Source organism: Lycorma delicatula, chromosome 11, assembly GCF_047948215.1.
Source record: "Lycorma delicatula isolate Av1 chromosome 11, ASM4794821v1, whole genome shotgun sequence".
NCBI classification, from domain to species: domain Eukaryota; kingdom Metazoa; phylum Arthropoda; class Insecta; order Hemiptera; family Fulgoridae; genus Lycorma; species Lycorma delicatula.
This window is the reverse complement of record NC_134465.1, coordinates 54,919,047-54,946,278: the sequence shown is the minus strand read 5'-3', so window position 1 is coordinate 54,946,278 and position 27,232 is coordinate 54,919,047. Positions and strand designations below refer to the sequence as shown.

General features: G+C 28.4%; 1 protein-coding gene across 1 annotated transcript in view; it reads left to right on the top strand.

Moving 5' to 3' along the window:
• Positions 1-26,864, top strand: part of LOC142332399 (uncharacterized) — a 72,014-nt gene extending 45,150 nt beyond the window's left edge. The window contains exons 3-9 of the mRNA XM_075378829.1: positions 73-347; positions 8,029-8,330; positions 11,047-11,225; positions 15,294-15,361; positions 15,416-15,511; positions 21,282-21,474; positions 26,516-26,864. Of these exons, the coding sequence (XP_075234944.1) occupies positions 73-347; positions 8,029-8,330; positions 11,047-11,225; positions 15,294-15,361; positions 15,416-15,511; positions 21,282-21,474; positions 26,516-26,843 (1,441 nt within the window). The 3' untranslated portion in view covers positions 26,844-26,864. The remainder of the gene's footprint in view (positions 1-72; positions 348-8,028; positions 8,331-11,046; positions 11,226-15,293; positions 15,362-15,415; positions 15,512-21,281; positions 21,475-26,515) is intronic.
• Positions 26,865-27,232: the final 368 nt, after the last annotated feature.

Genomic DNA, 27,232 nt, shown 5'->3' with positions numbered 1-27,232 from the left:
TTTCTGATTTATAAATTGCACACATTTTCGAGATTATATCAAGTAATTTTGTTTATATATATATTTTTTTAGACACCAGTTTCGTCACCTAGGTGTAAATGGAAATAACAACAATGGTGATATAACAAATGCCGCGATGATTAAGCGACGAAGCGAAGAACGTCCATTAACTGTGCGCGTGCTCAATGTGACATCTTCACCGGCCGATTCAACTCTTCGTCTCGTTTATGCTATTAGAATTGACGGTCGTCCTGTTGTCGCATCGGCCGCTGCTGCTGATATGAAATTACTTTCTGATAAAGAAGTTACTGCAGAATTGGGATTTCCTGTTATCACTAAAGCTGAACGTAAGATTTACATATATATATATACATATTTTTTTTTAATGAAATGTTATCATTTATGTTGATTGATATCAGTTGTTTTCGTTTCGTTTAAAGAACTTTTAAAGAATTGTGTTTTTATTTTTTATATTCATTGTATTAAACCACTGAACCGATTTTATTGAAGCAGGTAAAATATTAGGTTAATTTCTTTTTCTCGAATTTGGTCAACTGTAGACTATGAGAATTAATTTTTCACCTACTCTTTTGCTGTTTCATTTTCTTCCGGAATTTGTTTTATTGTCTCAATCTGTTTCTTTCTTATGTCCAGGTGGGTCCTTATTTTGGGGGAGGGGATTTGATTTGGAGTACATGAAAATTTGTTTACTTTTTGTTAAAACTTTTCTGTTCAGTATTTCTTCGATTTTTATTTTTTCCTTATCTTAAGTTCTGTTATCCATTTTGGTGTTGTCTTTTTCTTGTTGAAAAAATAAAAAAAATCTTTATTAATCTTTCAGGATTCATTCTCATCATTTTTACCTATAAATAAATTCTCCTTTTCCTCATTACATTGATAATTTCTCTGTTTCCTTATAGATTTCTTTGTTTCTCCTGTGTTTTCATGCATCTTCAATAATTATTCAAAGTTAGATATTCAGCCGCATAGAGACTTTCAGGTCTGATCAAGGTGTTCTAATGCCAAAATTTGGATTTTATTGAGATACATTTTTGTAATTTTAGTTAATTGATACTTCCATTTTTTTAATTTTTTTTTAGTAATAGCTTTTATTTTGATATAAATTATCAAATTTTTTTTAAAGGTCTAAAAAAGTCACGATTTATGTAGCTTTGCTTTTCTTAAGTTGCCGTCTAAAATTAATCTGAGGGCAAAAAACACTTGTCACGTCCCTATGCTTTTCTGAAATTAAATTGGTCTTTACTTAGTCTTCACTTGGTCTTCACTTAGTAAATCTTTTTACCTCTTGTTCTGCTAGTAAATAATTATGTTTAGCAATTTCAAAAATGTCAAATGTTAAATTTATGCTGTGTGTTCAAAAAGTAACTCTACACATATACAGACATGATTACATGTCGAGAGATTGCATTCCATGAGATGTGAGTAATGTTTTCTGCAAAGGTCGGTAATCCTGCATTGTGTGTTTGCTTTCACGAGACAGTCAAGCTGGTGACCTTGAGAAGGTGTATGGTTCTTTGTATGTTCGTAGCCTTTGAACGGTGTGTGTCCAGAATGGTGATAACTTTAGAATAGCAAATATTTCTCATTGAATATGTCTTCTGTGAGTTTGGTAAGGATATGCAGTTATTGAAAGATCAGTTTTTGTTAGATTTCCAAGAATAATGGTTCCTTAACGATATAGTGTAACAGCTTTTATCACAAAATTTAGGGAAATGGGATTGATAACGATTATGATTGAAGTGGTAGAGCACCAGTATGTATGAAGAAAAACTACAAGACATATCAGCTGTTATGCAGAACAGTCCCAACAAGTCCACGAGAAAATCAGCCTGACAGAAAAACATTGGTGTTTTTCTGCACACAGACAGAACTGCACGCAAGGCAGTTCATAAGAAACTCAGTTTCATATAAAGTGAAAGCAGTTTCAAAAGTTACCGCCCACAGATTATGGTCAGTGAATTGAGTACTGTGAATGGTTTCAGCAGTTTCTAGCAGACAATTCCAATAGTACTCTGTATTTTGGATATGTTTTTTATTCTGATCATCCTTTTACCAGTGTATGTGCCAACTCACATTTATCGTCTGCCAACAACCCATGTGCCGTACATGAAATTCTTGTACATAGCCAGAAGATTGCTTCAGTATCCAGGAGATGGATAGTCTGCCTATTATTCTTAACCAAAAATAAATTCAGTTCATTATGTTGAATTCATTTACCATTTCACAAGAGCCTACCGAATTTAAAATTAATAATACTTAAGCCATGAAGATTCAACAAGATGGCATGACCATGCTTATAGCCATGCTGTCGATGATGTTATTCCAAGATGTTTTCAGAGGTCGAATCATTTCTTAGGATTTGTAGCCATCTCGTTCTCCAGCCTTAAATCCACTGGCTCTTTATTTTGGTGTTATGCAGAATGTAGTATTTATCGAAAAAACCTCCATTGTTTCCAGAAATTTCAAATTGTTATTTGTCGTTTCATCGAGAATATTCCACAGGAACGATCTGTAAGAGTCTTCGAGAACAAGAAGAAACCCACGTTAAATAAGTCTGGATGTTCATCGGAATGATTCCCAATTACTGTAAGATAAGTTGATGTTATATATTATTGTACTAGTGTATAATTATTTTTTGAATGCACTGAAATATGATGGTTCATATATTTATTTATAACTGTTTTCTTTGTATGATAAAAATAATACTTTTATTGAAATCTGAGGATAATTCACTAGTCTTATAAATTTTGAATGTTAATTGTATCCCCCCTCAATAAAATTGTTCTCCAAGACAGCATAATAAATATATAAATAAGAAAGTAAGTACATAACAGAAACGATAATTTTGAACTCTATTGTTGGATAAATGGTTCTCTTTTAGTTTCAAGTGAATAAATAAATTGCTTACCTCAGTGGCAGAATAGTAGCATCTCAGTCTGTCATCCAGAAACATGGAGTTGTTCATACACATTCCTTTTTTTCTGTTTAGCCTCCAGAATCACCGTAAGGTATTATTTCAGAGGATATGTATGAATGTAAATGAAGTGTAATCTTGCTCAGGTTGACCATTCCTGAGATGTGTGGTTAAAAGAGCCCAACCACCAAAAAAATAAAAGTTAAAAAATAGTATTAAAAAACCCACCAAAGAAAATCGGTAACCATGATCTTGTATTCAGATTCGTATAAAAGTAACTGCCTTTACAAAGATTTGAACCTTAGAACTCTCAACTTCAAAATCAGCTGATTTGCAATGATGAGTTCACCACTAGACCAACTCAGTGGATTAGTTCATCATACATTACAAAAGTCCATTCCATATTAGTACATGAGTATTTTTTAGAAAAACTTTAAAAATTAAAAATATTGTTGTGAGAGTTTTTAAGATTTATTATTTCAAACTAAGAATTTTAAGGTTAGAAATATTTTTAGAAAAAAAAGTAATTAAAAATAATACTTAAATGGAGAGTTTTATTAATAGTTCTTTTACTTTTCCTAGTTAGCTACTTAGTATAGTATGCTAATTATTCTTTGAATGGATATACCATTCTCAGAAGTTGTTATTAGTGTGACTTTAAAAAACAGTTTTTTTAATCAGAAGTGATTTTAATTCGACATAATACTTTGGCTTACAGGAAAGGATCTTATTATACTTCCATGGCAATTTTTAATAATTTACTAAACCATTAAAAAAAAATCAACAATTTATTTAAAATGCGATTAAAATATTTATCTTTATATAAATAACATTGCTCTATTGATGAGTTTTTAAATAATATTATTGACAAAATTTCTTAAACCCGTTGAATTTTTACATCTTTATTCAACACGTGTATGTAAATATGTGCTTAAATAATTTTCTGTAATGCCTTATGAATTGTGATTTATTTTTTACGTGTAATATTGTTATGATATTTATCTTAACACTATTTCATATATGTGTAACTGCAACCATTATAGTTAGAAGGCCTACAAAAATATAACTATTCTAACTAATTTTCTAGTAATTAAGTAAATATTTTATTCTGTATTGTATTTCATTTTTAAGATCAAGTAAGGGATTTGATAGGTGTACTACTCCACAGGTGAAAATATGGAGTTTTCTCAGCATCATTTTGATCAAGGTAGAACATTGTAAAACTTTGTTTAGAATGATGTCATTAAGTATGAATTTATAAAATAAAATGTAGACGTGATTAAAAATTTAATAAAAGCAAAAAAAAAAGTTACATTAAAAAAATTTAAATCTAATTTATTAAATAAATAAATTAATATTTTTAATATTTTATTATAATAATATTTCTATAAAAGAAAATCATTCAGTGAGAAAATAACACATGGAAGAGTATATATATATATATATATATATATATATATATTCCTCCAAAACACATTTTAAATATAACATATATTTAACTTTCTGAAAATTCAAATAATTTATCAACATACTGACTACTGTGCCAATTAACCTCAAACAACAAAAAATTAACCACCAACACAGTAACAGTAAAACCTAAAAAAAACTAATACCAAAAGTAAGTAAAACTGAGTAAAGTTGAGTGAAGTTGTGTTCAAATTTTGTGGTTGTTAGGGTTTATGTTTTCTAAATTTTTTAAGTTATATTTCTTTTTTGTTTTTTTATGTAATTGTGGAATTGTTCAGACTGATGGTGTGAAATCCTGTGAAAGACAACTTTTAGAATTAGATTTTTTGGCTTTTCAGTTACTCTGTTGGTGGTTAATTTTTTGTTGTTTGAACATATGTTTTTATCTTAAATAATTAATATGACCTTTAATCGCATTTATTTTTTATAATATAATTTATTTTATATACTGTGATGCTGCTTTTTTCAAGGTTTTACCATAGTTTCCCTTGATTTATCCAGGCAAATGCTTGGGTATTTCTTCTTTTTGTATATATATATATATATATATATTCTTCTTTTTATATATTTATCTATTCCTGATGTGATCTATTTAATGTATTATTACATATCGATCAGAATAAAAGATTTATTTATTTATTATAAATTATTTTTTAAAGGTACCAACAATGATCAACAATCAAATTTCGTAACTGATAAGACAACTGAAAAAATTTTTATTGTAATAATAATAATATTACCAAATCTTACATGTATGTTATTTTTTTACTGTTTTATTTACAAAAATAAACACGTTTTACCAGAAATGGAAAAAATGTGTATTGGATTTTAAGCTTAAAAAACAAAATGATATAGGTATAGTAGTGAGAAAAATATTATGTTTTACACCAGCCTTTCTTTTTTAAGCTTCAGTATAAAGCCATTTTCACAATTTTAATTCTAAGCTACCTTATTTCAGAATCGGTCTGTTTTATGTTCCCTCTATAAATTGATTGATTTAAATTGTCCAGTGATTGTAGAGTTTTTAAATATTAAATGTATATATACATATATATAAAACAGTTAAGCATAACAGATCAGGTATCTTTAAACAGTTATTTATTATGGAACAACTTACTCATAAATTGTTAATTGTATTTTCAGTTATAGTCTAAAAGAAAATATTCTTTAAGGATGTCATCCCATTGGCATTTATATCTATGATATATTGATCAAACATTTTAACATTCACTGATTGTTGGTAGCTATGGTTAGGTAGGGTTTTATTGTAAAGTGTACCTGTCTGTTGTAGACTCAATAACACTTGTTATATGTGTATGTATGTATATGAAGTACGCTGATAAAAATTTGCTATTCAGTTTTCATGAAGAATAGAATAGAAATGCATGTAAACTTTTCTAAGTTCTGTAAACTATTTAGACAGGTAAAAACATCTAAAAATTATGTTTTTCTTTTTTTTTTGTTATTTTTGTTTTGTTTTATCATTTTATAAATATTTTACTTTTATAATATTAAAAGAAAAATGTATTGAGATATTAAGAAAACTTCATTTTTATTTTATACAGTAACATATTTTTTTTGTGGTCTGATTTATATTATGAATTTTGAAGCATAATTTTAGATTATCATGTTGTTCCTTTTTTACAAGCCTACTTTATTTCTTTTATAAAATTCTATGTTCAGAATTTTTTTAAAAGTATTTTTTGGAAGTAATATTTTACAAAAAAACAACAATTTGAAACCAAATTTAAACTTTTGATTTTTAGCGATTTGCATCTTATGATTCGTTACCAGTGAACCGTTTTGTTTTGATTTCCTCCAGCTATAATTAGTTTTGGTGGTTTTTCTTTAGTCATACTGGTAAATAAAAGAAATGTTTTAGATTTTCACTAATCCTGTTCATTCACTTTATATTTATAGAGATTGGTAATTCATCCATCTCCACGGTGGAATGTCAGCATTTCTGCCTTTTGGAAGTTCTGGGTTTGAGTCCTGGTCAGGCATGTCATTCTTCAGATACACTGCAAAAAATATCATCCATTGGTATCTATAATAGGGCGTCAGCCTGTTATTATAAAAATAAATAAATTTGTGTGTATTATCACGTTCACTTTATATTATTTTAATATGTAGTTTATTTATTAAATTAATATTTGTTTGGTTGTATATTTTATATCAAAATTAGTTTAAAATTTGGTTCACTTTTTTTGGTTTGTGTATAGTGAATATCTATTAATAAATTTGTATGTGTGATAATGTTTGAATGTCAGTACTGAATTAGAACATTTTCATATAAGATAAAATTTTCATAAAACTTAAAATACTTGGTTCTTGGCAGTTCTAAAAAAATTGAGCTAGGTGTTTTTTATTGTTGTCAATTATTATTTAAAATTTATATATTCTCGCAGTGTGTTATTATCAAATTATACAATTTAATAATTATATAATTATGTATATGAAAATTGACTTGGTGTAACTTAACCAAAATTTATTTAATTTTTGTTTTAAATAAAAATTCATTATTTATTTACTCTTACATCAATAAGAGCTGATGCCCTATAACAGCTGCTGATGATGGATGGTTATGAATTTTTGTAGTGTATAAAAAATCCATCCCTGACCAGGACGTATGAACCTGGAACCTTCAGAAGTCAGGCAGAAGAGACGCTACCACTCTGTCATAGATGTTGAGATGTATAAATATGATTAGTTTAAAATATGAAGTACTTGTTTACTTAATTTTTCACTACACTTTATATTTTCTTCTTCTTTATAGAGTAATGTCATACTCTCTTCCATACACTTTGTAAAATTCCATGTCTCAGCTTTTAGACAGATTGCTTCTTCTTCTTTTAAAATCCCTGGGCTATCATTCAACACTATCCTCTTTGCCCAAAACTCTAATCCATAGTTATCATTAAATGACCTGTTCAATTCTTATTTCTCTTGCAGATTAATCTGCTTATGTTTTCACACAACAATTCGCATTTTATTTATACCTTTGTCTTTCTGATTCATTTTGTTATCTTTAGGATGATTTGAGGCATGTTTCTGACTATCATTCTAATTCTATTTATTATTTTATCGGTAAATATTCTTGTTTCCATTCCATACAGCAGTATCGGGAAGACACACGTTCCAGAGTCCTTTTTTTGTGGGTCATTTCCATATTGAAATATCAATTGATATTAATCTCATCTTAATTGATTGAAATCAATTTATATATCTGTTAAAAACTTTCCAATATAACACTATACTTCTCACTATTTCATCAACTGATTTTAATATTAAAATCAGTTGTCCAAAGTACATTAAAAGTTTTCTTTCCAATACATTCTTTATTTATTTATTTTTAGAATCTCCTTTTTGATATAATTAAAATGAATAAGTTTTGTTTTTTTCATGAATAAAACAAAAAAAGACAGATTAGTACCAGATATTAAAAGAGTTAAGGAGGTGAGTATAATGTAAGTAATCCTACTGTTTTCACTTTCCTTCGTAAGAAGAGCCACTGTAAAATTTGTCTAGTCTTAGTTTTAATAGTATGCTGATATATTATTTCCAGTTGCATTGTATTTTAAAAAAATGTTTAAACTTTATTTCTATTCTATTTCTTTATTTTTTAGCATACCTTCCTCAACCAGGTGAACCAGTTGAAGGTGTCGGGTTAACTAGACATCGTGATACTTGGTTACTTGTTAGTGCTTCAGTGTGCGCTGTATTACTATTACTTATATTAATAGTAATAATAATTTTGGGTTTGGGTAAAAGAAAACGTAAACAGCGACGTATCGAAGGAAGTGCTAATAGAGGTCGAGTTTTTGAAAGGGAACAACAAAAAAAGAAACATCGTCGAAAAGCTAGCGATAACGGTGGTGGTCCTGCTGACAATATGGCTTTTCAACCTGATGATGAAAATGATGATAAGGTATGTTTGTCATCATTAACATTATTATATTTATTTATTTCCTTTTCATATTTAGACAAATGCTTATTTCAATAAAAAAGCTATGCCATTTTTAACTATTTTTTTTACAATTTTTTTTCTATTTGTCTCTCATATGTTTTCAATTCCATTCGGTCCTCTGTAAGTAGAATCCATTTAATTTTGTTTAGTGTCTATTAGTTTGTTAATTTATTATGTATTCTTTTTAATGAAGTTTGGTTTTAGTGAAATACCATTTATTGGGTTGTATGTGTTCTTGTATTTGACTTTTATAATAATTTTTGTGTGTATATTAATTAAAATTAAAGAACATTAAACAAAGAAGAGTTGCTAAAAGTAGAAAATAAGTTTTTGGTGGAGCATTCATCAGAACTATCATTTTAAAGCATCATTTAAATTGTAAAAAGAATAATGTTTCTCTTTAGTAATAAATTAAAATTGAGTGTTGAATGTAAATTATTATTCTTATACATGACAACAATTGTAATTAAAATATTATCTTAAATTGAATCCATTAATTTACCTTTTAAAAGGAGCTTTTGTCCTTTAGTCTTTTACCCATCATTTTTCCTTTTACATTTAATTTTTTAATTATCTTTATTTACATTAAAGGACATTTATAAATAAAGGACCTTTATAAATATAAATAAAGGTTCTTTTGTCCGTAAACCTTTTACCCATCATTTATACTTTTACCCTTTACCTTTTTAATTTATTTAATTTAAATTTAAGTAAGGATAGATGTAAAATCTTTTCAATTTTATACAATTTTTGCTATTATAATTTTCTGTTATTAGTTAAGTTATTAGTTAGTTAACGGATACCATTAGCATCTGCTTTTAGTAACTTTATAAAGATATGTTCATTGTTTTTCACTTTATTTTAATTATGTCATGAAAATAAGCTGCAGATTGTATTGTTAGATGATTTTTTATTTGTGAACATATTTATTTTTTTAGGAGTCATCCTTGGTAAATTTGGTGATTTACCAAGGTTGATAATATGGCATTTACCCTAGAGATTTTCCCTATTAGAATATAGAGATTTTATATATTGGATCATAGAAATTTTCCCTAGAGATTGACGGTTCTTAATATCTTGGAGGTCTTAGGAGGTAGCTACATATGACTGCTGAGGTTGTGAAGTAGATGATGCAGAAGCTAACTCCGTGCTGAAATCAAGATTTGGGCATTTAGGGCAACAGTCCTAAACATAAAAAAATAGCTGGACTGTTATAGACTAGTGGTATGTCTGTGATCAGATAAGACTTGAGGATATTTAATTAGTGGAAAAAACTGGAAAATAAATCAGAAGAATCAATGAAATTAAATTATAGGTGTGGGGGCAGAAGATGAACTTGAATCAATGTTAGGTACTAGAAAATACTGGCTTTGAGTAGAGGTGTTAGAGGTATAAGATGAAGGTTTGCTCTGCTGTATGAATTGTATTGCAAACAAAGAAGAAGCGTATTAGAATAAAAGTCATTTTACTCGAAATGAAGTTCTCTGCAGCATCATATTTTATCTTAATTAATATTTTGTAATAATGATAAAAAAATTAGCCTTTATAAATGTGGACAGTTGCCCATTACATTATCTCCTGCACCTTCTGTCCTAGGACTATTAGTTAAAAAATTGTGTGGAGGTTCTTAGTCTAACTGTGAGTTCCACATCCTAAAAGGCTGTTTATTAACTCCTGTTTTTTTTTTCCACTGTATTATCCCAGTTTAATAGATTGTAAGAAACAGAATTTGGCTTGTCTAATTAATCACAAATTGTGCATAGAAAGAAGTAATTGAAAGATTATTAATCCTTTTTTCTGAACACTTCACATTTCGTAAATACCTATTAATCACATTGGACTGTTGATATAACCTTTAATTTGTATTATTTCAAAGAAAACCAATGTTTGCAAAGTTTTTAAAAAATATAGTATCCAGTTAAGAATTGGCTAAGTTTTTGTGTTTGCAGTCAAAGAAGGGATGTTCTTTTGCTTAATAAAAATTCAGAAAGCAGATATTGTTCACATTGATTTGTTACAACATTAATTTATTTTAACATGTACAATCAAAAAGTAAATGAAATTTTCCAGAAATATGATTGGTAAGGCAAGGTTTGGAACATATTAGAAATTTGAGTAGATGAATATGGAACGTTGGTGGAAAAAATTTATTAAAAAAAGCAGCTCTGAATGTACAAGAATTTAAAAAAAATTGATTGAGGAAAGGATAGCAAAAACATTGTTGGAGTTTGGTAAATAGAAAGAAAACACTTTTTATTTAGGGCAAGAAGGCAATAAATTATAAGATAATTAAATATGTTGAAAGATTTTAAGTAATTTTAGTAGAATGTCAAAGAGGAATTAGAAAAGAACAAAATAACAAGTGAAAGACTGATTGTTGTTTAACTCATGCGTAAAAGGGCCAGATCTTAAACCAGAAAGAAGTCACTTGTTGGTATGCAATAAATTATAATTACAATATTCATTTAAAGCTCAAATATGAGCATTCATTTACAGCTCAAACTACTAACAAAAGTAATTATTCATGTATTTTTAAATTCCTACTTATTGAGAGCCAATAGAGAATGCACTGTTCTTGTTGTATAACTGGGTTTTGCTGTATTATTAAAGATAATAGATGTTTTAAAAGAAACATATTTTTCTATTAAAAAACTAATTTTTTATTTTTTTGTAGCAGCAGGTTGTAAGTCCTGACTCTCCTGGCCATCTGAGTTTTGGTGCAAGTTCAGCTGCTTCACTGGTGCGTCGTACCCCACCTAATGCACCAGTACCTCACCCAAGACCACGGCCACGTAGTCATAAACCATCTAGTCCACATTCATACCTTTCTATGCCTTCTGTTAAACAGTTCCCCAGGTATATTATTTATTTTATATTGACAGTATTGAAATAAGTGATAAAAAACATCATATATTAGCATATACGAGGTCTATTCAGAAAATAACTGAACATTTAAAATTATATTTAGTGACCTGCAGTTAGGAGCATTCTATTCCATATAACCTCCTCTCTAACCACATGTTCTTGAATTGTTCGTATCTCATTTAATTTTTGTGTATTTGAGTGCTACATGTTTAAGTGTTATTAGCAATTTTTTTTTTCATTCCAGTTAGATCATGTCATGACATTTTGACTGAAAAATTGAACATGCATTAATTTGTACCAAAGTTTGTTTTTTGTTTGATGACTGAAGAGCTGAAAGAACATGGAGTGAAAGTTTGGCTGCAACTTCTTAAACAAGCCAATGACGATGAAATATTCATACAAAGGATCATAATGTGAGATGAAAGCTGGGTTTATGGCTATGAGATTGAGACAAAAGTTTAATCATCACAATGGATTGGCAAAGGATCTCCATGCCCCAAGAAAGCACTTCAATCTCAATCCAATGTCAAAGTGATGCTCTCTATTTTTATTTTTTATTTTAATGTAATTGAGCATTTTGAATTCTTGCTTTGAGGTGAAACAGTGAACCATATGTACACTATCAAGGCATTTTACAATGGTTACAAGAAAAAATCCGCAAAAAGAAACTGGAGTTATGGTGAGGCAACTCTTCTTTCACCACAACGATATGCCCGCACACTCAGCTTTGTCAATTTGTCAGTTTTGTGCCAAAAATCAGATGACTGTCCTCCCTCCCTGCTCACCAGACTTGGCTCCTTGCGATTTTTTTTATTTCTGAAATTAAAATTGGTGATAAAGGACGCTGTTTTGAGACTACTGATGACATTAAAACGAATTCGTCACAGACCATTTCAAATGAAGCCATCCAAGACTGCTTTGCAAAGTTGAAACATCGCTGGGAAAAGTGTGTGAATAGGGGATGGGAGTATTTTGAAGGAGATAAGAACCAGTAATTTGTAAAATTAATAGTAAAGATTAAAAAAATAAAGTTCAATATTTTCTGAACAGGACTCGTGTGATAAAAAATCAAATATATATTATAATTTTATTACTCATTTTCTGTTCATTATGTTATAAAAATCCTTTTGAAATTATTGTTGAGATAATTCTGTTAGTAGTTGTTGTTCTTGCTTACTGGTAAGTGGTATTGTAGTTGATTCAGAACTAGTGCCATTTACAACTAAGATGAAATTATTTAAAATCGAAATACTGGTGTTGCAAAACACAATTTCTTTAATATCGTTTTTATTTTGAGTCACATCAAAAATTAAAGTCATTAGTGTAACTTAAATGTAGTGGTAAATGTGTAGTCTTGAACAGACTCAGGCCAACCAAACCTGAGACATGTGGTTAATTGAACCCCAAACACCAAAGTACACTGGTGTCTATGTTCTAGTATTCAAATGCAAATTTTTACAGAATTCTTTATTCATGAATTTTTATTCACATTTTTTAGGCTTGACATAGGCAACAACTTCATTAAATTGCTTGTAAACAAATAAAATTTTTCAACATAATTTCTACAGAATTTTACTCTGACAAAATCTATGTAAATCACATCAAGTGAATATAAAGAAAAGTTTAAGAATTTTGACTGCATTTATTAAAAATAAAAGACTGAAATGTGGTAGAAAAATATTGTGCTACAGTTTTAAACTAAAACAAGAATCATTTCAATATTAGAAAATATGAAATAAAATTCATTATTTAGTAATAGTTTTGAGAAAATAGATTGGTATTTTTATTTTCTAAGTTAGCATTATCAGTAGCCGATCAACAATATCAAAATACATGAAATTCATGTATTGCATTTAGATAATTTTGAATTTCTTTTAAAACTGAAGAAATTTATAGTTTTTGAGAATCCTTTTCTAAAAATGTTTTTTCAGTTTTCAAATGAAGATGATGTAGACATAATTTTTATTTATGGGTGTTGTAATGGAAATACAGAATTATTAATATCTAGAAAGCTGCACATTATTAATATCTAGAAAGATTCTCTAATAGAAGGATTCTAAATCTGGAAACATTTGCTTCAATATTTCAGTGTTTACATACAAGTGGTTCTTTTCCATCGTATTTGTATTCTGTTGAACTTAAAGTACATTGTTTTGATGAAGAGCAGAATGTAATTCGGCCTGAGTGCTTGATGAATTTCAGATTGCATCGTTTTATCATGCAATACAGTTTTGCAAGTATTCCATAAAGAAAATCCTGTACTGCTTGCCAGAGATTCAATATTTACTATCTGAAGACTTTTAGCTCTGCCTAAATTTTTGTCACTGACTAAGACAATCATCACTCAATTGTAAAAGTTATATTTTATTTACTGATTGGCCAGAATATTGTGCAAACAGTGAAGGAGAACATTTTGAACAATTATTGTAAGAGTAAGTTTGTAATATGTTATTTTTTTATTTTTAATAACTGACTTTGTTTCAAGATATTTTTCAATATTGAAATGTTTATTATTTTGATTAAAAATTATAATACAGTATTGTTTTGTCATGTTTCATGTGTTTTGTGTGTAATAAAAGTCAAATTTTATTAAACACATACCAGGTTCAACAATAAAGTAATGAGATTTGATTTTTTTGAGCAAAATGTGGCAACCCTGCACTCTTCATAGACACTCCATCTTTGACCTTGATCTTCCCATTACTACTTGTCCAAGTGGCTTGTTTATTTTTACTGAGTTAAATTCTCTAAAAATTCTGTTGTAAAATTTTATTGTTTGTTATTACGATGTTGTTATACATCAAAACTAAAAAAATGTGTTTGTGACTCCCTTTTTTTGTTTTACATTAATTTTCTCAAAAATTATTACAGATGGATTTGTTTTATATGATTCTTCAGGTCAATAATTCTATGAAATTATCAACTTTACATCTTAATTTAAGTTCCAAGGAATTTCAGTATGGCTTCGTTTTTTACCTTTGAAGCAGAAATTAGGGAGAAAAGTTTTGCAAGCTGTAATTTGAAAACAAAGTGTTACTGGATTCATGTTTGTATGAACTTTTTACTTTACTTTCATTTGTTGAAAATATCTTGAAATTCTCCCCATTTTTTTATTTGAGGCTGTATAAAGTGAATTGTAAAAAAAAAATCACTTTCGTAGCAATAAAAAATTTACCGTATTTATTAAAAAAAAAAGAAAAGAAAATTATTAACATCTGATATTACTTCCTTGTACAAAGTATTGTGATCGTGAAAAATTTTGGTTTTCAGATTTCAACGGAAATATCCATTTTGACCACCCTGAATCCAATTTGACTAGTTTGTCCAAAATCAAAAAAAAAATTGCATTTTGGACTTTTTCTTAACTGCAGTTATAAGCCCTCATTGAGAGCTTTTCAACGGTATGTCATAAGTGCACTCATTTTCATTGGTTATAGAGTTATAGCCAAATCAAATTTTAATTAATGAAATATTTAGATCAAGGGGAAGGCACATTCGGTTCAAATCAGACTTCATCTCCTTTTTTTTGTCAATTTTTTTTAAATTTACATATATTGATTTATTAATAAATTATTAACCTCTGATTGCAAAAAATGTAAAACAAATTGTTAGGGATGTAGGATGTAGAGGGTATAATGAAATGAAACGACTAGCACTAGATAGGGAATCTTGGAGAGCTGCATCAAACCAGTCAAATGACTGAAGACAAAAAAAAAGATTGCAAAAAAAAAATTTACAGTGAATAATAATTCAATAAAAAAAAAAATAAATGAAAAATACCATTAGTTTTATTAATAAAATAAAATTTTATGTACTTTTCATTTAAAAAAAAACATGTAATTTAATAGGCGTTCAAGGAAATAATGTGGTGCCCACATCAGATTTTTTAATATTACTAAACTAATGAAAAGGTTAGATTAAATAAAAGTGAATCACATTATTTATTTACCAATATATATTTAATTAAATTGATTTTTATGCTTATTTACGATTTAATATGTACATTTTAAATTAATTTTTGCTGTATTGATTTTATTTTTCGTGTTTATTTGTTATTAGTGGACCTCCGCTAGCCGAGCCATTAGAGCAGGTACTGGAATCTCAACAAAGACCTTTATCATCATATAATAAAGATATTCATCCAGGTCAATCTCAAGATAATGATGATCAGCCATCACAACCATTGGCAAGACATCGTAGCCATGGTGAGGGTGAAGACCCTGGAGTTATTGGTCCATTAGTCTGGGATCTTCATTGTCATAGATTACACAAGCAAGGTCATACACTATGGTAACTGTGCTATAATTTTAATGAATACTAAATATTTAGCCAGCCCTTGCATGGACTTCTGCATTAACTACCACATCTTAGATAATCATGCTGTGTAATGATAATTCATTTATTATTCATCTAATATATAAAAGTTGGTAATATTTACTCGCATTATATATTTGGTAACATCATCATTACAGAAGTCTCCAGTATTCAGTCAGAGTAACGGTCTCCAGTATTCAGTCAGAGTAACGGCCTGATCAGTTTTTAAAATAATATTTTTTCATTGCACAAGGTTTGTCTTCATTTGGACATATCATTTGATAATATGGATTATGGATTCCTTCATAGTTGCATTCATTTCATCTCCCCTTCAAATAGTATCATTTTCTACGGTTCGATTTTCATTTTGATATGCCAGGGATTAATTCTGAGTGAGCTTAGAATATTTATCTTCTACTGTCTCAAACATTTTATCTTAACGACTACTGCATCATCAATATGTAGAAATTGCTTAATCTCGCTTTGAATAAAATAGTGTAAACACTAATTAGCACTGCCACATTTAGACTATCACCATTTATAAAACAAATAATATGAAGAACAAATTTTGTGGAAAGTAGACATAATACGGATAAATGTGGATGATGATTACTATATTATTCTAAGTATTTTGTTATTTTCTATCTGTAGTCTACATTTCTCTTCTGAATCAAAAGTTTTCCAATAATTTGCCTTGTTATTTATTTATTAGTAAAAAGCACTGTTCATAAGTTGTTCTTTAGTCCTTGCACCTATACTGTCTTGCTGATCACTTGATCATTAGTTTCCCTGACCACTACTGTTTATTATTGTTGATGGTTACATAATATAAATAAAACAGATTCAAATGGAAGGAGGGCAGTTATTTAAACAAAGTTATCCTTTGATAATTATGGGTCATGTTGAAAGAATAAATCTAAGTAGATGTTTGAGCAATTATTTAAGTAAATATTTGGTCAAAGTTTAATTGAACCCATTATCTTGCATCGAGTGTTAAGTCAGTGACCTCCATTTTTTCTCTTTGTTCTACTAAACTTCTTTAATTCCTCTTCAATGTTATCGTATCATATGTTAACATATCATATTATCAAATGGTATTATCATATCAAATGAATGTTATCATATCCTTTTATCTCTTATTCATATTTTCCAACCAATATCCTTTTTACGGTCTGTTCTTGATGGCTTTCTCTTTTCCATTTTCCGATCGTGTTTTGTCAATCTTCTTATGTGTCTAAATCAATGTAATCTGTTCTTAATTCCACTACCGATCCACTTCAGCTAGTTTTATAATATCCTCATTTCTATCATGACCCTTCTTCATCCTTCATGATATGCTTCTCAAGAATTTTATCTTCATTACTTATATTTGTTCTTCTCTATTACTTGCGATGATCAAAGTTTCTGCTATATAAGAAAATTGTTGCTAAACATGTTTTATACATCATTTCTGTTTGGTAATATCGTTTCTTACACTAGACTTTGGAAAGAGTCTCCAGTCAATTGAATTCTCTTGCAAATTTCTCTTATTTTTCCATCTTGTGAAGTCTCAAGCATAGAAAAAATTTCATCACCACTATAGATATACCTACATTTTTATTTATTTCCTTTCTTATTCCTTTTTCACAATCGTAACAACTGTCTTGCTTTTCACTGCTTTTCTTCATCCCTAAAATTTTAATTCGTTAATTTTATATTTCAAGCTGTGTTCATCATCATTGTCATTCCATTCTCAAATTATTTACATCATCTGCAAATAGTCAAATTAGCTTAGCTTTACTTTCATTCTTATTTTGTCTGATTTTCATGTAGTTTATCATTATTTATTTATTATTATATATCTAGAATCCTGATGCAGTTAAATATTCATTTATATATATAATCATGTAGAAATGATGTGACTAATGAAAATCATTTAATTCATAAAAAATTTAATTAGAAAACCCTTGATGAGTATCATCATGAGTTTGCTTTATTAATATTTCTTAAATCATAGCCTTTACAAAAATTCTAATGTGAATTGTTTAAAAATAGATTTTTGTAATTAAGTTAGATTTATTAAGTACAAGAAAAAAGGCGGACCTATAGCCTGCTGTGAAAATGTTATATGGTTCATGTTTCATTATATATGATTTTGTTAAATGTTTTTGCCAATTGTAACTAAATAATGTTCATGAATTTAGTGTACTAACAACTACAAAAAGTTTTATAATAAAAAGCTTCAAAATCCTGAATATTTTTAACTGTTTCTTCAGGTGTGATTTTTTAACACAGCTTTAACCCCCAGTGTTTTCCTTTTTTATCTCCAAACTATAAATATAATTTTAGATAAATCGTTCTTATCAAGAACTATAAATCGTTTGAATGAATGAATTAGTCAAGAAGTATAAATTGTTCAAAGTAATGAATTGTTTGTGTGCTGTGTGCAGCCGCCTGGCGCACCACCATTGGTTCACTCTGTGCCAATAGCAGCTAAAATAAAAATGTGACCACATACAACAACCAAAAAAAAAAACCCCAAGTACCATTTTGTTTTATGGGAAAGAAGATGATGAATACATGAAGAATTACTATTCTAGCACAAAGAAAGATGTTGAAATTTTAAGAATTGGATCCCTTTTTTAACCCTGTAGGGGTTGTTAATAAAAATAATATTGTGCTTAGTTTTATTCAAGATTTTTTACTATATCTCTGCTAAATTTCATCTTTCTAACTGTTTGGGAAATAGGAAAATTAGTATTTGGTAGATTAAGCAAGGAAATTTTCTATTATGATTTTTATTATTAAAATTATAACATTTTTTATTCTCATGTGAATTCTGTGGTTCTGAAATCAACATTTTGATAGGTTTTTTTTTGTGTTACATTAACATATGAACGAAAACTACATTATCTGGTTAATTTAAATTAAAACTGGTTTACTTTTTAAATTACTAAAAATTTCTTAAAATCATAGCTTTAATAAAAATTCTAACAGGGTTTTTTTTTGATTGATTTCATCTACAACTTATGATCTGACTGTACTTTTTTGTTATAAATCATGTTATCAAGATTTCCTTTCAAAACTATAATTACTCTTTGAATTATCTTTCTTTCCTGTTTTGTTTATTTTCCTATATACCAAAATTGCTTCTTTTCTATGCCTATTTTTTACTGAAATCCCAAGTGGTATTATTTCATATCCCTACATTATATTCTACTATCCACTACTTTTACTAATAATTTGGATATAAGAGACATGTTATCTTTTTGGTAGTCCATCTGTTTATCTCTACCTGTTTTCTTATGATTTTGAATATTTTTATTTTAATTCAACTTATTTTTTTCAATTTTGGCCAATTTTGTATTCTTTTTGCTCAAAATTTACACTAGAGAGGACACTGGTTAATTGTTCTTTTGGTTTATTATAAATTTAATTTACTTGATGTTATGTTACATATAGGAGTCATGATAATATAATGGTAGAGGCCTAAAATAATCATAATGATCAAAAAAGCTTGTTTTTGAAGAATTTTAACTTAGAAAACAGCTTTGTAAAAAAAATTTTTATGTCAAATTACTCTGTTTTTCACATGGTTTTGTGATAATCGTATCTTGATGTTCCACCATTTTGTTAATGTAATACATTATAAAATTAGTATTTAAGTATATTTAAGAATATACATTTATCTATCATTTAAAACTTATATATATATATATATATATATATATCTAATATTTCAATTTCAAAATTTGGCCATTTTAAAAGAAACTGATAGTTTGGCTCACAGTAAAAATAAGAAAGTTTTAACATAAATATTATGATACATATTTAATATTAATTTATGAAAGGATTTGAAGGAAAGAAGAATTTCTATTGAAATTGCTGGCAGTTTCAACTTTCTATTGGAAAAGAATATTATCACTTCATATGATTCCACAATTAAATAATTTTCCAGACAAGTACAGTGCCAGAACTATATACCATGCTTGTGTGATGAGACTACTCTTTCCTAACAAATTAGCAGAGATTCCCCAGCCATATTAATAGAAATTTTTGTTTCTTTCATCATTCTTCTTCACTTTTGCCATTCCACTGTTAATTAAAAGTAAATAGTATTCAATAGTTTTGTAAAATACTGTCAAACAGTGTTTAACTACATACTAATGTAATCAATTATTTATAAAATACAATTAACTTACTGCTAATAATCGTGTTCTCGTGTTCTAATACCATTGTTAGAACAGATAATTTAGTAAAAAAAAAAATTCTCCATTTTCATGAAGTCAAAATTGTATTTTTTTTTTTAATTTCTGCAATAATGAAACTAAAAATGAGGCATTTTTTTAATTCTTAAATAATAGATACAAAAAACAACTTTTGTTTGTTGGTTGAGTATCAAAGATAGATATCACAATTATACGATGTGAGCATTTGAGGTGAATTTTAGTAGGAGGGCAATCTGGACAAAGCAACACCTATAGAGGTTGCAAGTCTAGGATCATAATGTACAGATGGAAAATTGTATTATAGAAGTGTATAATGAATTTTAAGTATTTATGGATCGCTTTTTCATCAGACGCTGAGGCGATAAAGATATATTAAATAAGATAATGAAACGAAAACAGTTAACTCAATTATAACACTTTGTTGTGAAATAAAATTATTAGAAATGACACTAAAAAATAGAAATAGAACTATTATCAAGAGTACAAAAACTTATTGGTTAGACGTTTGGTTATTAATTAAGCTGTTGGAAGAAAAATTAAATGTTATGAGGATGGAGGTAGGTGTTTGGAGGTGACAAGAATGGATAGCATTTGGAATAAGAAGGGCAGATATCATGCAAAGCGAGTTACTGTGTGATGGAAGGATGTCATTCTCAGAGATAGGAAAAAAGAAATGTTTGGGTGAGGAAAGACTTCTATTGACAATATGGATTGGGTTCTTTGCTGGCATAGAGCAACAGGATGTCCTAGATTAAACTGGTGTAATGAAGTTGAGAATTTTATGAAAGGAAGGGTTTAAATGGCATCATAGATAGGAGAAAGACATCAAGATATGTTTAAAAACATTATAGATAGTGTTTGGCGGTTGGGCTGCAAGAAACAATTCTGAAATTGTACAAATCACCATAAAGGTAAATGTAAAGTGATAGACAAAAATTTGTTCGTAAATGCATTTAAACTATTTTTTTTTTTTATGAAATCTATAAGAAAACTTATGAACATTATTAATATTCCACTATCACAAATTTTTATGAAAAATGGTGCATATCTTTTTTTACTTTCAAAAAAATTATAATTTTAATTATTACAGGTTTTCTTTAAATAAATTAATCTTTTAAAGAATAAGGTTTAATATGGTATAAAAATATTTTTTTTTACATTAAATGGTTTGTAATGTATAATTCTTCAAAGACAATCTTTTTCTTTTGTGATTACTTTTATCTAAGCTTACTAATTCATATGTAGTTTAATTCTGGTAAAATTCAATAAAAACCTGTTGTATTTTAGATAACATTGAAGGATTTAGTTTCATCCAGTTGTAATGTGCATTTATACTTCCTGATAAGAGAATTTAATGAGCTAAAATTATAACTATATCATCTTTTTGTATTCTGTCGGCTCTAAATGCTTAGCTTATTCATAAAATATTTTGTGATGTAAATTAATATTATAACAATTATATATTATTCATAATATTTGTTTGTATATTCTACTTATTTACTTTTCCTGTTTATTCTGTTTTTAGATTGTGTCGATGTTATGCCCGATGAAGATTTATCGTTAAATGAGCCTAATGTAGGACGTATGAGACGTAGATTTCAAGAGTTGTTGGATGATGCATTTAGTTTATTTGGTAGCCGTAGCGGTAGTCCTGAACAAGATAGCAGCACTTCAACAACAAATAATCATGATTTTCGTGCCAAATCTGCGCTGGTCAGGTATAATATATGTTTTGTAGATTGCATGATTAGATTATGGCTTCCTGCTCTATCTATAGCTTGAGTAAGAGCCCTGTCCTTAATAGCTCTCAGCTATTAATCTAATCCTTTGTACACATGATTAGGAATCCTTTGTACACCATCTACCAAACAACCATTCTACTACTTTGTTAACTATAATTCCTAATTAATCTTAATCAGGGAAGAAAAGATTAGTGGTAGGAAAAGATATGAAGGGATGATAATCCTAAAAACTCTAATCTCTATAGCAGAGTGATGGCGTCTCAGCCTTTCATCCTGGGGTTTCTGGTTTGAATCCCAATTAGGCATAGCATTTTTCATACGCTACAGAATTCCATTTCCATATTCCCACATATAAGCTCCAAAACTTTCTGTGATGAATTAATTCATCATTAAAAAAGAAAAAAAAGAATTTCAAATACCTTAGGAGTGAGAATAATTTAACACTTTTTAACAGACAAAATTACATATTAAATTCGTTATTTATTTAGTGGATCTAGTTAAACTGGTCCTCTACTTTCTGCTACACATTCATTTTCTGTAATGATTTCTGCTTACTCTCTACATACACCTTTAAATAACCATCCAGTTATCCTGGATTTGAGGATTTTTTATCACCTTTTCCTCTTAAAAAAAACTTGTTTATTAATCAACTGCTTATTGAAATAAATAAAAGTGGTTATTTCAGTCAGGGAGTTGTCAATGTCTTTTTTCTTCAGATTTACATCTGCTGCTCCTTAGCATTATTCCACTTTCCACAAGTAGACTGATCAAAATACTCATTTAGATAAAAAAATTGTTACTTGGACTTTTATAAGTGGAAATGTTAAAGGGGCTTATAATAAATGTAAAAAAAATAAATGTGTGAGCGGGGTTGGTGGAGGGTTTGAAAACTTGATTTCAGGGGTTGAAAAGGGGTGAAAAATGGTATTATTGCGATTTATAGTGAAATTTGACGTCAAAAACATTTGTGGTTATTTAAAACACAGAGAGGTATACTTTCACCAAGTTTTGTCAAAATTAAATTATTTTTGCAGAAATGAAAAATAAAATACAAAAAAAAGAGTTAAAAATGGTATTATTGCGATTTCTAGCAAAAGTTGATGTCAAAAACATTTGTATACATTTGTCAAAAACAGAGAGGTAAACTTTCATCAAGTTTTGTCAAAATTAAATTATTTATGTGGAAATGAAAAATAAAATGCAAAAAAAAACAAAAAAGATTTTTCACATTTATCTTGGAAATTTTGAGGTTATGTTAAAAAGTGACCTCAAAAAGTTGTAGATATTTACATGATCCACAACTTCTATATGGAAAATTTCTTTTTCAACTCCCAACCCCCCAAATCACCCCTTCATCACCCCCGCTCACGCATTTATCTTTTTTATATTTATTATAAGCTCCTTTACCATTTCCACTTATAAAAGTCCAGGTAACAATTTTTTTTTTCTCTAAGTGTAATTTGGTTGGACTAATGTTGTCCGTAATGTTTTTCTTTTTTGTACTATTTTTGTTATGTAGCGTGTAGTCATTAAATGGTAAGATTTTGCTTTTTAAATTTTTGTATAATAGGTCAATAATAAAAGATGCCTTAAATCAAGTGCTTTATGTAGGCCTGAAAACCACATTCTTAGCGCACATCAAGCTGTTGTAGTCATTAAATTATTTTTATAATACTATAGAAAATCACATTGCTTTTGTATGTCAAGATTTTTATTTTTTTACATTTTATGAATAACTAATGCACATAATAGATTCTTATTCCCAAAATTTATCAAAAAGTTGTTGAAATGTTAAGGATTGCGTTTAAGTTAGTAAAACACACATGTGCATGTATATTATGTTTACTCATGATTCAAAAGTTACCAAAAAACCAATCAATCTAATTTAGTAGATTTTATTTAATTTAAAAATAGGGTTTTTTGCAATTAAAGCAAAGTATTATAACGTTTGTTGAAAATGTCCGCTACATACCTTTAGACAACTTTCAATTTGACATAATTCTGTTTTATCTTTCACAATGTGGCTCCTGCAATTTTTTTAATTTCATTTTGGATGTTTGCCTTCAGTTCTCTAGTGGTATAAGGATGATTATTATTTATATACACAAAATTTTTCGAAAGACTCAAGGAAGAATATATGATGACGTGGCCTTGAGACCCAGAAAGTATATAATCTTTTCAAAGTTAGAGTGTCAACAGAAAAATTCATGGTTTTGGCTGTTGTATGCACTGTACAACAATTATTGCCTTACATTTAAAATCACATGGAATTGCTTGTTGCCTAAATAATGAAGTGACCAAAGTATTTATAGATTAGATTCTTATAATTTATTTAAATTGAAAGATATGTTATTTTGATATTTTAGAGTCTTCGCATCATATAAATTCTTACTGGTAAAGGTTTGATACATTGTTTGAAGCTTTAAATAGGTTAAAATAATTCAACCATTTACTCCAAATAGATCATGTAAATTTTTGATCATTAATTTTAATCGTAGATTGCATAAATTTTTTCCAATGGCCTAAATGATTAATAGATATTTCAGTGAAATCGGGATCAGGAATTGAGGTGAGAGGAGATCCAATGAGAAAGTGTTCGATTGTTAACGTGAATACCTCAAATTAGAAGATATTGCATATATATATTGGGTGTGAATTAAACAAGCTTCAATTTGTGTCAGTGCAGTGTATAGTTCTTTAAAATAGTGTATAAATGTCCTATTACATGACAAAGATGAAACTTAACACTATATATAGTTTCCAACAACTCACCAAAATGCAGGAATGAAAGAGGGTTGAATGTCCAAATTATACCTTGTTCTTGGAAAAGAACTGAACATTGTATTGGAAGGCTTTTGAAACATGGTAAACAGTTCATGGGGAATATTGTTTGCAGCCTTGAAGTTTGTTCTTTTATCAAAAAAGATTTGATTTGGTATACCTCTACAAGAAGTAAAGCATTACAATGTGGCAATGAATGCTTTCGATGTTAAGTTGGATACTAATTCTAAATGAATAATTTTTTTTTGGGGGCAAAAAACACTTTTGCGTTATCATCACCTGAAATGTATAGTTATAGTTGAAAGATATACGAGTTGCATATGTAAATTTCTGATGTGGTGTTTGAACTTTACCTGTTAATGTTACCTGTTAATGGACCATCGTAATTGACTGTGCAACAACAGAACTGTTTAGACGGAATAACTTGAACAAACAGTAATTAATGAAGTTGTTGAATTAATCTTTTAGCACTGAAATGAAAATAATGTATTGAAATAAAATTATTTCAATAATATGATACACCATATTTTTGCTCTTGAAATGGGTATGAATGTTCACTGATAAAAATTTGATAATTCTGTGCCATTGTATACTCTTATAATGAGCCATGCTTCATCACTGGAGTAAGTATAAGCAATTAATCACACTAATATGTAAAGTGATAATGTCTTTTCATTTGTTTCCAATTACCGCAAAAACTACTGAATCATTAAAAATTTTTAACTTTAGCTTTCTTGTGATTCCTGGAATGTTTACTGCAGTTCATGTACACCAGTCTCATTACTATAAAAATCATAAATAAAATGGAATATATAAAAATAATTTAGAACTCTTAATACTAAATTTAATGTGGTTGCCTATATAGACTGTCATTGTCTATAAAAGATCAATATGTATTTTTTTATTATCGTAATATACGTAAAAACAAATTAATTTGATAAAAAATTAAAGGGAATGACAACCATTAAAACATTTAACAAAGTTTTAATGGTCCGAGGCATATTGAATTTCAATATCGATGTAAATTTTTTCAAAATATTATTTTGTGTTTTACTAACTTTAATTGTCATTGTCTGATCTGGTGAAGATCCAAGAGAACTCATTTTTACAAGAGTGAAAGTAGCACTCTGTAAATTTTTATATGCTGAACAAAGAAGTTCAATCAGGGTAAGTCATACTCATAATTGGCATAGGTTCAACTTTCAGTTTGGTATGGAAGTATGTGGTGTAGGTTGGTAAGGTCACAAACAGGAAGAAAAACTTCCAGGGCAACTAGAACTGTGATCATGGGTAACATTAATCTATACCAGAGTGTTCTCAAAGAGCAGCATATATGTTAGGCTCAAAATTGAGTTTAACCTTTGAAAAATATGATAAATCTCGTATCAGTTTATGATTATCATCCTGAAATTGACTATCTAAATTTGTTTAAAACTTTTTATTTCCAAGTGTTTGTCAGTTTCTGGATAACTCTCATTAGTACAGTACACAAATATATAGAAAAATAAGTGAAGTTGTGAGGGTGTAACTAATTTTCAACTTTTATTGTCTAGGAAGACTTAAATTATAAATAAAATTTTTCATTATTTGCATAAAATACTGGGATATAGGGAGATTATTATCAGCATTTCTATTTTTTTAATTTTTTTCAGATTTAGTCGTAAACTTAATTGTTTGTATAACTTATTTAAATTTGTTTATGGTGATTAACTTAAAAGTAATGCAAATAAAAATTATTCACTTTTAAAAAAATACTTAAAAATAAAATATATATTTAACTTTTAAAAGGCATACCTTTAAAATACATATATAGTACTTAACGTTCTTCATAACAAATTAATTTTGTTGCAGTGCTAGGGATTCCCATTATTTTTCCATCAGTTTAAATTAGACTGGATATGAATATTACTGAATTAAGGAACAAAAATAAATAGTCATACAAAAAGAGTTGTAAACAGATGAGATTACAAGTTATGTGAGTAGTGAGATGATGTAGTTAAAAAAAAGCACAGATAGAACTGTTGTATATTTTCTAGAAGTTAGAAAATTATGAAATACCTTTTGCTTTATTTGATTACCATGTGATAAAGAATTCTGTGATTTTTTGTGTGATGGAATTTTGGTGTTGGAATATACCATATATTTCATATAGAATATATGGTTCATTTTGAAATGAACCGTAATATGAAATTAATATTATTTAATAACTTTATTCATTTATTTATTGTTTTAATAGGCCAGTATGTGATGGATTAGGAACAGAAACGATAATGCGACCAAAAACATCAGCGTCAGCGATATTGCAAAGACCAGCAACTGCTAGTGTCAGTCGACCACCTAAAGGTGCATGGGATAACAGTATACCAAGTACGCCACCTTCTAGGCCTCCACCACGACCTTTAAGTGCTGGACCTTTCCATAGACCATCTTTAGAACCTGCACATATATTAAGCGATGCTAATTTATCACCGTCTGACCCAGCTGTACCTTTAATTGCTGCGATTCAAGAGGAACTTGATAAATTTGCACCAGTATTACCTGGTACCCCTCCATATAAAGTGTAATTATGACTTATACATATTTTACTCAGGTATTTAATAATTACATGAATCAAAACAGTAACTTTTTAAAATTAATTTTTATTGAGTATTTTAGTTTTTTTGACCGTTAAAAAATGTAATCTTTGTTCATATAAAATGGTATTTCTTGTCTGTGTTAACTTGAACTGATAGATTATTTAGGATTGATTTATATGTGCATCAGGCTGTGTCAATCTTTTTACTGGACAGCCCCGAAACCAAATTATAAGCATGTTTTTGTACATGACAATTTATATTATTATCACGTGATGTCAGGGCTGGATAAATGTCTGGCTGAGGCCCAGTAGATTATTTGTGGCTCCAGTATTTTTCTGAGCTCAAGGGTCTATCACCCTTTAACAGAATGGCCTGTA